This window comes from Aythya fuligula, chromosome 8 (genome assembly GCF_009819795.1).
Source record: "Aythya fuligula isolate bAytFul2 chromosome 8, bAytFul2.pri, whole genome shotgun sequence".
Classification (NCBI taxonomy): Eukaryota; Metazoa; Chordata; class Aves; order Anseriformes; family Anatidae; genus Aythya; species Aythya fuligula.
This window is the reverse complement of record NC_045566.1, coordinates 10523663-10539621: the sequence shown is the minus strand read 5'-3', so window position 1 is coordinate 10539621 and position 15959 is coordinate 10523663. Positions and strand designations below refer to the sequence as shown.

Genomic DNA, 15959 nt, shown 5'->3' with positions numbered 1-15959 from the left:
TGGAGAAGACACCCGTACTCCCTCTAACACCGGAGTCACGTTTTGGCTTCTGTTCCTTTGCCCAGCCTCTATCACTCCTGCCTTCTGAGGGACTGACTGACCACCGCCAGGGATGAGGAGCCCAAAAGAGCACTGCTGCCACGAAGGAAGGGTCTTGGAGCGCTCAGCCATGCCGCAAACCAGCACGGTGCTGAGTACCAGGTGCCTGATCCAACCGAGGACATAAACAGCTCTTTGCAGACAAGTGACACCTGCTCACGTGTTGGATGCTTCAGCCGTGAAGCACTCTTCCTAAGGAATCGTCCTCTGCCATTTCGGACCTTATTGGGCATTTTGCATTCCCTATAGCCAGTAGCTCAATACACAGGCAGTTGATGGCCATCGCACTAAGTCCTCAAGAGGTTAAACTTAGGAAAGCAGCTTTCAGGCACATGGGCCAAAAACCCAAACCAATTCTCAACAGCATCCATTTCAATGATCTTTGCGCAAAGCACCCGAGACACTTTAGCACCAAGTGCCTGCGAAGTCCTCCTCCCATCCCAAAGGCACAAGGATTTGTTAATTCAGCAGAGAGACAACAAGCTGTTAGCAAACCCTTGTTTGTTCAGGATGCGTTTATTTTGAGTTGCCAAATATTAACGAAAACATTCTATTACCTGCTTCCTCTGCTGGATCTCACACAGCAGGGAGGTGACCTTAAAACATTTGTGCCCGTGTATTAACAGGTGGCTTCTGAGCACCTACGGATCAGCAGAAGCTGGGCCTGGAAAGGGCCAGCTCCACACACAGCCACGTGCTCCCCACGGCTCCGTCAGCTCTGCCTCATGGTGTCCAGAGGAGGAACAGTTCCCAGTCCTGCAACAGAGCCACTTGCAAACGGCCCTGGGGACACAGGGCATGGCACTGCCCGTGTGTGAACTGAGCTGAATCATCACCTTCCTCAGAGCAAGCCAAACTGACCCGAGGGCAAAGCATTCAGACTGCCAGGGAAAAGCAGGCAGGGCTCTCCTGGACATCAGGAGGATGTCTGCTTGGGCTGGTTCTCTGTCCTTCCTAAAGCGACCACTATCATGTGCCTACAGGCGAGCTGCCCTCTGTGAACAGGAAGAAAAGGTGGCCAAACACAGCCAGGATGGCTGTCCTGAGGAAGGGGCAGCTCTGTGATGCTATGGAGATGGCCTTTTTTCTTTTACATAAATGCCACTTGAGAAACAAGAAATAAAACAAAGCCCTAGTGGTTACATGAAATACTGCTCCGTTAGCCTGTAACTGAATAACGTCCAGAGAAGACACAGATCAGGATACCAAACCCAGCGTTAAAAATAGCTTCCACAGCCCAATTCTGGAGCCACAGAAGCAGCAAGTGGCTTGGTGCCAGCTCTGCAACACTTGGGCTGAGCTGGAAAAGAGACTGCTAAGCGAGAACATGGCAGAGGTCTCGAGTCAGGAGTAACACGAGAGAAGAACTGGCAACGCTTCTTTGCTCTTCCACAGAAGGCAAGACTGAGGCCCAAGAAAAAGATCAGGCAGGAGGTTTAGACGAAACAAAAGGACATGCATCTTCCCACAACATAGGAATAAACAGTATAATTAATGCATAATTAAACAGCCAAACTCCTTGCTGCGGGATGCTGGAGAAAACTGAAAGTGTCAGCAGATTCAGGAAGAGAAACGTACGGCAGGCAGACACCCGAAGGGCAGTGGGTGGCGGGCACAGCGCTCCGGGGAGAGCCGCCAGAAGAGGATTGCAGGGAAGGAGAGAGAGCTGACCTGCCCCACGCTCTCCTTGGTGCACCCCGACAGCACCAGCTGCTGCCCTCTGGCAGAGGAGCTGGGCTGCACAGCCCTCGGGTCCGCCTGTTTTGACACCTTCCTCCTCCTCCCCGTGTTTTTCTTGCGCTCCTGAAAGAGCAAAGGCAGCAGGAACGTGAGTTGATCCTTGTGCTGGAGTCAGCATTAATGAGTTTATCCACACTACCTGATGGTGCTCATGGGGCAGCCACCCTCTTCGGGTCAATCCTCCTGCTCTATTTTAGCCCCGAGCAGCCGGTCGTGCAGCTCAGTCCTGTAGCACAGCCCTAACCCAGGGCTTTACGGGACAGGAACACGAGGGAACGTGGCCAGCAGGGTGGTGACTCTCCGCCGGGCTGGTCTGGGGGCTATCTGAAATGTTGTGGCATTCAGAGGCAGCCTCCTGTGCCTCCCGCCGCGCTTGGCTGGTCGAAGGGAAGAACATGATCAACTCTCTGCCCCGAGTCAGCTCTACCCTGACAGCTCAGCACAGATACGCGATCACTCAGTGACATTACAAATGTCAGCAAACACCGATCAGGCTTGACGGAAGGGATGTGCGAGCAGGCCGGGGGGGCGCAGGGCAAGGTAAAACTTCAGCAAACTCGGTCAAGTGCATGAGCAGCTCTTCTCCTTTCGTGTTCCACGGGAGGCTTCTGCACAGATCCAGGACACTGAGGCCAACCAGGACAGCAGTCGGGGGTGCTGCTCCCCACCGCCTGCACGCAGAGATCAACCCAAACTTGGTGCAAGTGTGGTGGCCAGCAGGGCCCTGTTCCTGTCTTCACCTTGCCAGAATTTATCTTGGACAGAATTATTTATTTGAGGCGAATCTTGGGAACTCTGCAAGAGGACCCAAGGCACGGGGCGCTTGCCTGAACTGCTCCTGCAGCACAGAAGTGACAACTGCTCGCCAGCACAGACCCACAGGACAGAACAGGATGCAGGTGGGGCAGTGCTGCAGGAAGCTGCGCACAGTCACACACGCCATTCACACTCAGATGAGCTCTTTTCTCGACATCCGAAGGATCCAGGTCTCCGCATTACCCATGACCTAGAAATTAGCAGTTTTGCGCCACCCCCAACATCTTCACTTCGTGGATCAGGTCGGAGGCAGGCTCAACCTAGGAGGTGTTTCTAAGTCAGGAACTTGCCAGAGGGAGGGGAAAAGGGGATGCCTGAGCTAGGAATAGAAGAGCAGGGGGGGCAGTCACCCGTCTGTCCTTATTTGTCTCATGCTGGGAGCTCAGTCAAAAGAAACTGAGGCCCCACAGGGTCCTGACGCTTGGACAGAATTATTTATTTGGGCTGGGAATCCTCCCCTGTAAAAACACACAGGCAGTTTCCCCACACACCCACATACAGCAGGGCAGCGGTAGCATAGGAAGATCCTCACCCCAGGCTAAGAGCAAGCACCAGGGGAGGCAGCCCTCAGCCCCAGGACAGGAGAGGTCCCAGCTCTCCTGCTCCAGCAGGGGCACTTCCCAGAGGGGCTTGGGGTCCCTGGAACCACCCTGTGTGCAACAGGGCATCAGGTATGAAAGAGCCAGAAAAAAAATGAAGATTTTTAAGGGATTAGATGGGTTGGAGAGAGATGAACATACCTCGAGCGATGGGCAAGAGCCCTAAGTCATTCCTCCAGAGGCCCAGAGGAGGAGCACAGCTGGACCAACCTGCTTCTGAGCAAACATCAGGGGACGCGGGGATGTTTTTTTTATTATTATTATTATTCTGAAGCCATCAACCTGCTGGTTACAGAGCCGCTATCCATTCACCGCAAGTTTAGTGAACTTCAAATGGCGATCATTAATGGTCACTGAACTGCACAATGCCCCAACGTGCTTTCAGATTTCATTTACCAAGGACCAGCAATCAGCCAAAAGATTTGCTCTGACAGCAGGGAAATACAAGACCCCTTGACAAGTTCAGCTGGGAATGTGCTGCCAGCATCCCTTGTTAAGTTCATGTTCTACCCTATTTGACGGAACAGATCATGCAAATTGTCCTTCTGCGGCCGCTCAGCCTGTCACTCACGCTTCCATTTAAAACAATAAATAAAGAAAAGAACAAAAGAAAAGCCCCTAAGTACAACAAGCTGTTTACAAGCAAATTCCACTTACTAAGACCCCTTATTATCAGGAAAAGGCACCGAAACCCAAACAAAACCTGAAATGGGATGGGGGAAGGGAATCTTCCTCATTGCAAGGTTTAACCAGAAGGACCACCCCAGTTACCCGTGTTAGACCTACCCCAGCCTCCCCTCGCCCTGCCAGTGCTCGGTATCACACTATTTTATCTTCCTTCCACTCCAATTTGCTGCTCGTGGCACCGTTTTGTCTTTCCATGCGGATGGAGCAGCTGTGCCAGGAGACCCCGTGGATGCGTGGCAGGCTGCTCCTTGGCCAGCTGGAGAAGGTGTGGAGCAGCAGAAGATGGCACACGGCAAAGTACCCGGCATTTGGCTTTGTAAAGTGCTCACAAGGTCTCTTAGGTGGACGTGCTCCTGGGACAGCTCCCCGCTCCCAAAGCACAAAGGGAAATGGTGATTTTTGGCCCGGAGTATTTACACGTTTATCAACCAGGACTTGATCTGAAGGCTCCTCGTAGCCTTACGCATCAAACCGAAACAGAGTGAGCAGCACTGGGACCGACAAAACCTCTGCTGAAGAGGCACCTTGCGGTGTCCCACTATTACACGGAGACACCACCACAATGGGATTCTCCCCAGCTGCAGAGCACATCCCATCAAGTACAGTAAGACTCTATTAGAGGGGATACAATGGGAGCCAGAGGACTCGCTCAGCCCAGCCTCTGAGAAAATAACTCATTTCAATGCAAAACAGCAGTAGTTATTAGACACCTCCTTAAAGAGGAAAGGAGAAGGAGAAAGGGAAGGCGAAGGGAGGGAGAAAGGGACCATGGCAGCTCGCACAAAAGTACCTTTTTCAGATTAATCCACTGTTTGAAGTAATCAGCAACCGGCAGCCCTAAGTACTGGCATTGTCCTGGTAACCTGTAAGAGAGAAGAGAGAGTAGGTGTGATTCAATTACTGTCCTGACAACACAAACTCTGTTTTATTAAGCGCATTTCGCTCCGAGATGGAAGAGCCCCTCAAGTCTGCTCTAACATGCTGCACATCAGAAGGACGGTAGCTCTTGGCAAAAAAAAAAAAAAAAAAAAAAGAATCTCATGGGAGCACGACTTGGCTGATGCCTGACACACAGCCAGCCATGGCCAGGCTGCCGACACCTCTCGGGCTCAGCATTTTGAACGAGGGCTGCGTGCGGCTCTCCTCCCAGCAGCTAAAACACAAACACAACTGGAGCATCTGGGCTGGCCTTAACCAAGGGAACTCATCGCAAATCCCTGCAAAACCAGGCTGAAAACCAGCAGAAATGACAGGAAAGATGATGGGGAAATTCACCTGTCATGCCCCGGTGCTTTTTTACATGGCCCTTATGGTTAAAAGGCTGAGTGAGTGACCCCAAAACCTGCCCTGGGGAGGCAGTAGGGCTGCCCGAAGGGACAACGGGAGCCAGGGCTTTGGCAAGCAGCTTGTCCCACCCGGCACCAGCTAGGAACTGCCCCTCTCCACCGGCACACGGGGAAGGCTGAGCCGCAAAGCCCCACGACTCCAGCCGAGATGAGTTATGGGAGGCTTCCCCGGCCGCTTTGATCCGATCAGGAGTAATTGATGGATCTTGTTCATTCACGTACTGCCGAGCACGCCTGGGGCACCGGTCACAGGATCCTTAACTGAAGCAAAGGAACATCCCAAATAAATATGTCAACTAAATAAATGACTAAATTAGACCCGTTTGTGCATGTTAAAAGCCACAACCCCAGAAATCGGCTTTTGCAAACAGAGGGAGTGGGGAAGTCTTACAACTTCCTTGGCCGTGTGGGGACTGTAGGGGGAGGCTGTAGGGAAGGAGGGAAGAGCGGCAAGTGCCAGCATCTGCTGCTTGAACATCCCAGCACGGACATTGTCTAGGGCAAAGAATTCTCTCTCTCTGCACAGGGCAAAGCCTGGATACTCCAGGCTTCAGCTTCTAGGCTGAAATTCAGGAATGAGCTCTGCTCAGATGAAAGCACAAGCTGGGTACACACCACCTTGACCCCAAACAATCACTGAGAGCTCAGCCCAGCCCCAAACCCTCTGAGCGACAGGGCAGCAGCTCTTCAGACCTACAGCACTGCACTGGTAAGGAGAGGAGGGAGGGCTGCGCTTGTGGATAATGTCAGTGGTACTGGAGGAGCAGTTTGGTCTGGGTTGCCTCCATTTCGATGGGAAGAAAAGGCTTGAAGCTGGCAAACATTCCCAGGGGAACCTCCCAGGAATACGTGGCCATATATTCCCGTGGCCGTAACACACCAGCTTTGCAAGCCCTGCTTTGACTACGGAATAGATTGCGTGTGCCCAACCCAAATGCCTGGTCCTGTAGAGATGCAGAGGGCATCATTTAGGAGCAGTAATTTATGTCACACAAGCACATTTGAATAAGGAGGTCCAGAGAAATCTATGAAAGCAAAAGCCTGTCACAGGAATGAGCCTGCAAGCAGCAGGACGGAGGCGATTTGCAGGGTAAGCAATGTGACCTGACAGCACGCTCTCATCTCCGGGCACGGCTCATCTGATGCTAGCACCATCGCTCTGAAATCAACCACCTGGAGTCACTCCTCGCAATTGCACAGCCATCACATAACAAGCAGCCCGGCCCATGCATTTTACAGCCTTTACACACACGTCCATGACATCCCCGAGTGGAACAGACCCCGCCGAGCCCAACCAGCATCCTAAGAAAGCTGCTTTCTATAGGGTTTTGGTTTTGATTTCCAAATCAAAACACTAAGAAGGAAAGGAACCACGGGTTCATACAGGCAGCTGATCAGCTCAACCTCTTTGACTGCTCACATTTAGCTAGAAGGATTGTGCCAGCAGCTAGCACGAGCTGTATTACCAAAAGCTAGGTTTCTCCTCCCAGCCCAGGAGATTTTCATTAATACAGCTCTCAGCCCGGCTCCACTCAGAGGAATAATTATTGTCTTGCCCAACACTTGGATGGGGCCCAGGATGAGCGAGTACATCGAACATCGCTGCTGTTAGCCACAGGACTTGACAGCTACCCGCCCGGCGCAATGAATGACATCTGAAGGGTTTCCTTCCCCGGGGGACCAAAAGGCCCACGGAGCTGGACAGCCTGGTCCTTCCTCCACCCTGAGACTGATGGCAGTCCGCCCTGGGCGCTGGACAGTGGGTCTTTAATTGGAGAAAATAAATGTCCCAAATAAATATGTCAACTAAATAAATGACCCCTTTTTGCAAACAAGGAACAACCCCAGAAACTGCCTACGGAGCTGCGTGACCTAAGGACGTTCCCCATCCCCCTCCGTGCCTCTGCTCCCCTCATTTCACACCAGCACCAGAGAGACCTCACGAAGTTTTCAAAGCACTGCGAGCTCCACACTCGTGCTGAAAGCTGGGCAGGCTGGCAGCAGCACAGATCAAAGCCTCCGTCTGCCTCCTGAGCTGAAAGATGCAGGTCTGGTGGCTCCAGGCCAGCAGGGATATGGCCATCAAGTGGCTTGTCCACAGCAAAGGGTCATCCTGGTGCATCCTGGTCAGTCTGGGTACACAGTGCTCCCAGCAGAGGACCGGGGAGCTGGGGGCTCTCCCTGCACAGAAAGCAGGGCCCCAAAAGATCACCCCTGCAGGGTCTCTTCCCCTCCTGTCATCTGCAGCGGTCCCACGCTCCCCAGCATCTTCTCCAGGTTGGAGTGAACAGGGCACACCTGTGGCTCTCCTGGGGAATGAAACTGCCTGTAAGGAAGTGCATCTATTTATTAGGATCTATTTATTAAGACTGCTGTTGACTTGGGCAGCTCATTTGGCAGACAAGCTTCCCACTACAGCAAAACTCAACCTCCATCACTGGGAGAGCTGCGTTTGAGCAAAGAGCTCAGGATACAGAATCACAGAGTCATCTAGGCTAGAAAAGGCCTCCAAGATCACCAAGAGCAACCCACCAAGCCCCATCACAAAACCACGGCCCTTAGCACCACATCCACGTGTCTCTGAGATACCCCCAGGGATGGGGACTTCCCTGGGCAGCAGAGGAGAAGCACCCCATTTCCCTTCATCAGCATCCGTGATGCCTCCAGCTTCTGAATGAAGCCTTGTTCCCCCCTAAACATTGAAGTTCTCGCTCCCTGGGAAGGAAGCTGCCTCTCCAAACCTTCCCATCAGCCAAACACCGTGCTTCGGGTATGGCTGGACTTGAGGATCCTTGCGGGTCCCTTCCAGCTCGGGATATTCTGATTTTATGACTGCAAGTGACAAAGAGAAACCTGAAAAAGAAAAACCTGAAAATGACTGTGGGCTTTTCCACCCCAGGCTCTATTTTCCACCCAGCCCTGCTCCTCTGTCCCCACGCTGTGGGGTAAATGGGGCCTGGAGATGCAAAGGGGAGGGGAGGCGAGGTCGGACGGCTGCATCCCTCCTGCTTTAGCTGGCTCTCTGCGAGGCGGCGAGATGCGCGCGGCTCGGCGGTGATAAACGGCCTTGCTTTAGTTATCACTTTCCTTAAGTTAAGGAGAGCAGCCCGGTGATGGATGGGCTGGAATTCGGTTATCGGGGAAGGCTGTCAGCCAGAGGTGCCTATCTCCACACACATTTAGCAGGGCATCATTATGCGATGGCATGGAGTTAAAATATGACCAAGGGTATTGAGAGAAAGAAAGAATGGGATTAAAAAAAAAAAAAAAAAGGCAAATTGAGCAACAAAAAGGAGTGTGAGGCAAGAACGTTATCGTACTAGTGACACCTTTTATCTCGGTCTGGTTAGCTAGAGCAGGGCACAAATTGGTCCTTCCTCCACTATTGTATCCTCTTGTACAAACAGAGGCAGATAAAATGTGTCACCAGCGCGATAGCATATCAATTTAACCCTAATTATCTGGGGGGTCAAACCAAGAAATAGGGGTTTCTCATTTCAACAGGTCCCTCCGCCTCTGCTCGGAGCCACCACATTAATATGGAAGGGGGAGGGCCAGCCGTAATTGATTTCCGTCACTCAGGTGGTCCTGGCGTATAAAAAATTAATGCTCGCTTCTCCCACCTCATCAGAGCTGGTTAACGTCCATCTGCTTCTGGGTTCAGGATGTCAGGAGACAAAGAAATTGGGCCACTTTCTACACACTGGGTGTATTGATATTGAGCCAGTTAAAAGCACAAGTCCCTCTTTGGGAAAGATAAAGGGACATTAAATCTTGATATTTATAGACCTGGTCGCAGCCTTCAAAAATAAAATATGAATCCACGCCCCGGAGACCTTGAGTCGTAAGAGATGTTAAGAGATGCAGAACATTTTAATTGTGTCCTGGCCAACCCCGCTGCACCGGGCTGCAAAGGAGAGGGCAGGGACACTCCTACCCTGGGAATCCTCCACTGCAGGAGGGCTGCAAAGCCTGAACGGAGCTGCGTGGAGGCAGCAGCACAGAACAGCAACAAGGTGGTACTGAAGAGAGGAAAGCTGCCAAGACACCTTGCCCTGGCTCCACAATTCAGAGAGAGGATGGTCAAGGCATGAAGGGACATGGACCTGGTGCAGAGGTGCTGCTCTCCTTTGGCACAGGCTGGGATCTCCGCCTTGGAGAGGGTCTGAAAAGCCCCGGGTTTGCACAGAAGCCTTGAGACAGGTCCCTTCTCTTTCCCTCCTGCCTCTCTGTGCTTCCCTTCCACCCTCAGCTCTCTCAGCCACCCCCAAACTTGTCACAGCGCAGCAAGCCTACGAGCCGCACATCAGCTTTAAATATCAGCCTGCGTGAAGCAGGGACATGAGAGCAGGGAAGTGGGAACAGACAGAGCGAGCCTCCATCGCCTGTCAGGGAACACTAATGAATTTCAACTCCAGCAGCCATTGCCTCAGATGGGCTGGCGAGAGGAGGAGATGGAGGGAGAGCGAGGAGCCTTTGCAGGAGCAGCCTGCCTTGTTTCAAAGCCCCCTCTGTTAATAAATGTCACTGCCGAGCTGCTGCACAGCCCCTGCGCTGGCATGGGGTGGGTCGGGGGGAGACGGGCAGCTGACAGCGTGAGGGGTACCGGGGCAGTGCAGCCTTTTCTTCTGCTTCATCCCCAGGAAGGAGCCAGAAAAAGGAAGCAGAGAGGGTATCGCTGCTGCATGCCACGGCCCAGCACCCAAATGGCACAGCACCGCCGTGGGGAACCAGTAACAACCAGTAACAACCCCCAGAGAAGTGAGGACTGTGAGCCCAGCACCGCCCGGTCCCATCACTGGGATGGAGGCTCTCTGGGGACGGGCAGAGGGACGTGGAGCCATCCGGGCACCCTGCTCTGCGCACAGAGAGCTGCCCTCTGCCAACACAACCGTGCTCCCGAGGCTGTGTGGGGAGAAGCACCCGGCACGGGGCAGCACGCGGCAACCGCAGCGCTGCACAACATGAAGGTCAAGGCGAGCCTGCTCTACAAATGTCAACCTGTCAGCTGCGGATATTAATGAGGGCTGACCAGCAGCTAAAATGCATCCATGCTCCATTAGTAATAAGAGAGGCACGATGCAGGAGAAGAGCACGCGCCGAGGCACCGGTGGCTCTGCAGGGCCCGGGGAGGTGTGGTGATGCACGAGATGAGCGGGGCCGCTCCAGCTGCCCAGGCAGTTGCCACACAACCCACTTCACTGGAGTGTGTTGTTATCTCCTTCCATCAATCTTTAATTGGATTAGGGTAATGAGGCCAAAAAACCCCGGCTAAGCAGCGAGGCTAATACCTGGCACTCGCAGACCTTCCTTTTTTTTTTCCCTGTGATGCCCGTTGTGGCCAGCACTGCTTTATGGCTGTACCAGGCGTATTTCTGCCCAGGAAGCTTAGAAGGCATGCTGCAGGCCAGAACAGCTGAGAGTACCAGCAGCACCACCTGAAATGCCAGGACACCCACCTCCCTGCAGATCCACCCACGTGCTACAGCCACATCCCTCCTCCCTAAAGTTTTAGTTAGAAATTTGGGGGGAATCCCAACCCCCAGGTTTTCCACGCTTGTGAACAGCAGAGTCTGGTACCCCAGGATGCAGCCGGAGCACTGCAATACGCTGGGAAAATAATCCTGCCACAAAAAGTACACGGGGCAAGTGGCTCATTGGCACTCGGTCCTGCAAAGCACCGCGTGCCTTCCACTGCCATCAACCTTAATGAAACATGAAGGCATTTAGCACCGTGTGAGATCTGGCCCTTTTATGGGTATCTGTCTGTGCATCAGCCAGGTGCTGGCAGAGATGCTATCTCAACATTAAAAGCGAGGCTGTAACACAGCAGGTATTCAGCTTCCAACAGAAAATGTTCATCAACAATTGCACACACATGATGCTACAATAAATCTGTGTGCTACCGCTTAACAGGTTCTCTTAAAATGATTCATAGCTCTATTTACTGGGCCTGATTCTGCTATTATGCATGCGGTAGTAAATCTGGAGTAACTCTACCTGCTGTTAGCAAGTAGCCAGCGAGAGCAAGATCGGGATTGAGCCGTTCCAGTTTTAAACAAGCACCTAATTACCATGCAGCAAACCAGGGCTCGCCGGCTCCACGGTTCAGCTGAGGTTAGGAGTGCAGCAGGCAGGAGCTCTGCACTCCTCCAGATCAGCAAAGGAGCGCTCAGGGGTAGAGCTAATGCTCTTGCAAGCCCTTCCAGACAGGGAGGAGGACTGGGAGGACTTGCCTTTGACAGCATGAATGCACCAAGTTGCTCCCAAGGAAAGAGAAGCTGGAAAGTCTCCAAGGCTGAGGTCACCCCCTCAGCCCTGGGAATGTGACACTACCAAAAAAAAAACAAACTTAAAAATGGATTTCTACACAGAAGCTTGCTGTGACAGTTCAGCTGCTTACTAAATATAACATCACAGAGCATCTTATTAATAGCAGTGCGCGGCGTTAGCAGTCTGTGTGCACCTACGGTGTGGGCATGTTCTCGATGGAAGTCACCAGCGTGACCGGGAGCTGCAGCTGGTGGATTTCCAGTCGAGCATCAGGAAAAGCTCTTCACCGTGCAGGAAACAAAGCACCAGGACAGAGAGCCGGGGAATCTCCTCCCCTGGAGATGTTCAGACTCACCTGGAGAAGACCCTGAACAAGCTGCTCCAGGTTGAAATTAGCCCTGCTTTGAGCAGGCGGTGGAAGAGAGATCTCTATGGAAATTGTTCTGTGATTCATGCTGCAGCGGAGCCTAATTACAAAGGCAGAGCGTGTCCTTCCTCTGGCTATACGGCCCCTTATGAAGTCTTTCATACAGACCCTCATCCAGTAACCGCCTGGTCCTCTGCACACGAGCAGTTTTAAGAGGTGGCGTTGAGACTCCTGCCGCAGAATCCTCTGATTACCTCCTGAGTGCAACTGATGCCCCCACAGCACATCGTGTCTGCGCCCCCTCAAAGCCAAAACCCGCACAGGAATTACACTAAAATTAAACACCCTTCTCCTCCCACTGGAGAAGCGTTATTCCTCCGCAGGAAACTGGATCATTTCGAGACCTAGAGCAAGGTGGTGCTCGCGGCCTGACGTGGCCTGCCCCGGTTCCTCAGACTCGCTGTGCGACGTGCAGGAGGAAACCTCGCCTCTCCCCCGCCTCGCCTGTCCTGCCCAGTTAGCTCCCACACCCTTCAGGAGCAGGGCTTCTCTGCTATGAGTCATAAACTGCTTAGTGCCTAATGGTAAAGCCTATAGACGCTTAACATAATGCAATCATGTCACTTAAAGGCCATTAGTCTCCAGCCTAAGCAGCATTTTTCCAGTCACAAAGGAGACCTGCGCGCTTTGGAAGGCAGGGGAAGGACGTGGGCGGCCGTGCGGGTCACCGGGCTCGCAGCGATGCGAAGCCCCAAGCAGGATGGAGCCCAGCAGAACGGCACGGGGAAGGTTGTGGCAGCTCTAGCGACCAGACGGCTTCATTGTGGGGGCTTTCTTGTGCCGCTGCATACAGCTGAAATCAGCAGAAAGCCCTTCTTGCTAGAAGGAAAACCTCTCCAGCACCAGACGTGGATGTACTGCTTGTAAAGGGGGCACGAGTCCCTCACCCCACAAAGAGACTGGGGCCTTTGGCATTGCATCTCCTCCCTCCCCACCAACTAAAGCAGATCATTTATCTGAAAGGAAATACGCCATTCTGCTTTGTAAGGCTGTATGGCCAGGGACACCCCCCTCCAGCACTGTCCCTGCCCTCCTTTGCCACCCCACCACCCAGTCCCCTCTCCCAAACAGCTCCTGGGATCGCCTCCTGCTCCTCTGCCCACTACGGGGAAGAGAAATCCAGTGGGATAACAGCTCCCCGGGCTCTCAGCACAGCCTGCGGGCCTGTTCCTCAGGGTGCTGAGCTCCTCAGGGTGCTGAGCACAGCTTTCCGTGCTGCTACCGATCCGCCCTGCGCGAGGGGAACCAAGTTCAGCCTCCCCTTGCTCCCCAGCTCCAAGCCCGAGCTGCCATTAGTATTTGCTTCGGCGCAGAGAAGGAGCGGCGAATCCTCCAGAGCAAAGGACAAGTGCAGCAATTAGGATGCAGGGGCTGCGGGAGCTGTTTAACAGCCCGACCCGCAGGTCAGTGCCGCCGACTCCCAGCCCCTGCATAAATATTGTATGAGGAGGGGAGAGGGGCTGCTCCGAGCCACCCTCAGCGCTAGCCCTCCCCCCTCCGTCGCCACGCCGCAGCTCGCTAGATGCGCCGGCACCATTATTTACAGATGTGACAGTCGGGGAAAATCACTCCCAGCAACTAGGGGAATGGCAAGGGGGCTGCTCGGCAGAGCAGGAGCCCACTGGGCCGGAGACCGTGCCCACCTCCTGCTCCCCACTGTAGGGCTCAGCCCCTGAGCAGGACCACGAAATGCCACCAGAGCAGGGAGCAGGGGCTGCAACCAGCCTTTGCAGAGGTTGAGCAGGGGGCTGATTGCCAGCGCTGCTGAAGGACACTCCAGCCAGCTTTATGGTTCCCTATCAGCATCGCTCCTACAGCCTCCCTTTGGAGGGAGCTTCCCAGCAACACGAGAGGCTTCAGAGCAACAGCTCCAGCAGCCTCCCTCTCCTGGAGCAGAAGCGGAAGGGACTGCAGCAACCTTCCTTTTAACACATCTGATTTCAGCCACCTTGCTCCCCTCTGGAAGCAGAGGTTTTGCCAGATGATCACACTACCATTCAGATCTCCACCAGCACAGCCCTGCTGCCAGCCACCCCTCTACGCTGGATGCCAAAGCCACAGCAGGCAACGTGGTTTAGATGTGGCCCCCACCTGAGCGGCTCCTCTGCTGTACGCTCAGCTTGCTCTTGTCCTCTCCTTCCTCTGCCCACTCTTGCTGCACGCTCGCTGTGCTGCTCTGCACAAAGGCAAGCCTAGGTTCAGAATCGCTGAGGCTGGGGGCTGCCAAGGACAAGCAGCAGCGTCCCCACACATCCCGAGGGCACGCAGCTCACCAGCAGTCCTGCCCAGGGCTGCGAGATGGGGAACGCAGCTTGGACACGCTGCTGTCCCCGACACCCCTCCAGAAATGCCTCCGCTGCTTTGCGGCTGGCTGCTGAATCCCAGGCAGGCAGAAGCCCGGCCTTGCCATTCTCAGCTTTCCTCAGCTCCCTGTGCAATTAATGGGCTTAATTATTGATGGCAAAGGCAGGGATGGGAGGAAAGAAAGAAAAAGCCAACGAGAAGGGAATGATGTGGGGGTGGCAGGCGCCAAAGGTCTCCGAAGAGCTTCCCTCAGCCTAGAGCAGAGAAAGAGCCCCTAGCCGCTCCGCAGCTCCCACGGCCCTGCTCTAATGCTCCCTGACATGCCTCTGAAGACAGCGAGCTGTTTGCAGTCACCACCGTGATTTGTTAGTAATTATTTTCACGGTGTCACATTGCTGTCACTCTCTTAACAAAGAGACAGGCAGCCCGAGGCTGCCTGCGAGAAAGAACCAGCAGAGAAAAGGAAGTGTCAGGCACCCAGGGATCCTCTTTGCTTCCCGGGTTTCACAACCAGAGTCCTTAGCAGCTTCTGAAGGAACTTCTGAGGAGAAGTGGCAAGTCAGAATCATCTCCCATCCTCGTCACAGCAAGAGGAGTTAATTACTTAGCCCCCTCTTAATTTCATCTTACCTGGATAACCCATGCAAGACCCAGGTGCTCAGAGCCCCTCAAGCCACCAATTTGCTTCAGGTCTGCAGCAACCACAAGAACTTTGGCAATCGGTGACTTCTAGCATTCTCCTTGCAAGCTCCAATTTCTTTTCATGTGGCGTTGCCATCAGACTGCGCTTCCGAGGCCCAGCAATCCTGATGGCCAAATCCCCCCTCTGCCCATCACCCCTGCACACGTTAACCCCTGCACACGAGCCCCATCCATTCCATCACGCTGCTGGGCTCCACGGGGCAGCAACGTTTCACTTGGCATTTTGCAACGCCAGGCATCTCGGCAGCTTCCTCCCACCTGAAACACACAGCCTCATGGCTTGCCACCTCTGGTTTCTTACAGACCTCCCCCTTGCAACTCCCAGTAACCATGGAGCTTGCTTGGGCCCCCAAGGAATGGGAGCTATTTTGGCACCTGATGTGTCACACAACGTAAGGACAGAGAGATGAAAGGCTGAGACACTTGGCCAGCCAGCCCTTAGAGCACCCCTGATCTGTGTGCAGAAAGCAAGCGGGCTTCCTCCGGAGCAATTCCAAGTTTGACTTGCAGCAGACGAGCGCTCTTCCCCTGCCTGCTTACTGACAATGCACAAGGGTCATTCCCCGCAGCCACGGGGAGACTGGGGTTTTAATTCACCCTCTGAGCACAGGGAGTTTGGAAATCTGAAGCCTCACCACCTAAGCAAAACCCTCCCGCAATTACCTGCATGGAAGAGCACCGACTCAGAGGGCAGCTCCTTTTCAGGGGTCCTTTTAATAACCCAGAAACAGCACATGCATGCTGTGAAGAATTAGGATCGCCACTGGGAAGCTAAATGGTCCATAAAACGTAACGGCTCTCTGGCACAGGGAGCACAGCGAGCTGGAGGAGAGGTCTCGGCAGCTTCCCATTGCCTGGTCTGCAGGGGACATGCAGGACCCCACACGGGGACGGTGCTGAACCCAGGAGGATGCTGGCACTGAGAGCAGCCCAACACCCAGAGGGGAAAGGGAAGCAGGGATGAGC

At 53.8% G+C, this 15959-nt stretch overlaps 1 protein-coding gene across 2 annotated transcripts in view; it reads right to left on the bottom strand.

Annotated features, from left to right (window-relative positions):
- The window catches only part of ERI3 (ERI1 exoribonuclease family member 3), a 109425-nt gene that overhangs the window by 57954 nt on the left and 35512 nt on the right, over nucleotides 1-15959 (bottom strand). For both annotated transcript variants that reach the window (XM_032192494.1, XM_032192493.1), the window contains exon 6: nucleotides 4732-4804. In XM_032192494.1, coding sequence (XP_032048385.1) covers nucleotides 4732-4804 — 73 coding nt within the window. The remainder of the gene's footprint in view (nucleotides 1-4731; nucleotides 4805-15959) is intronic.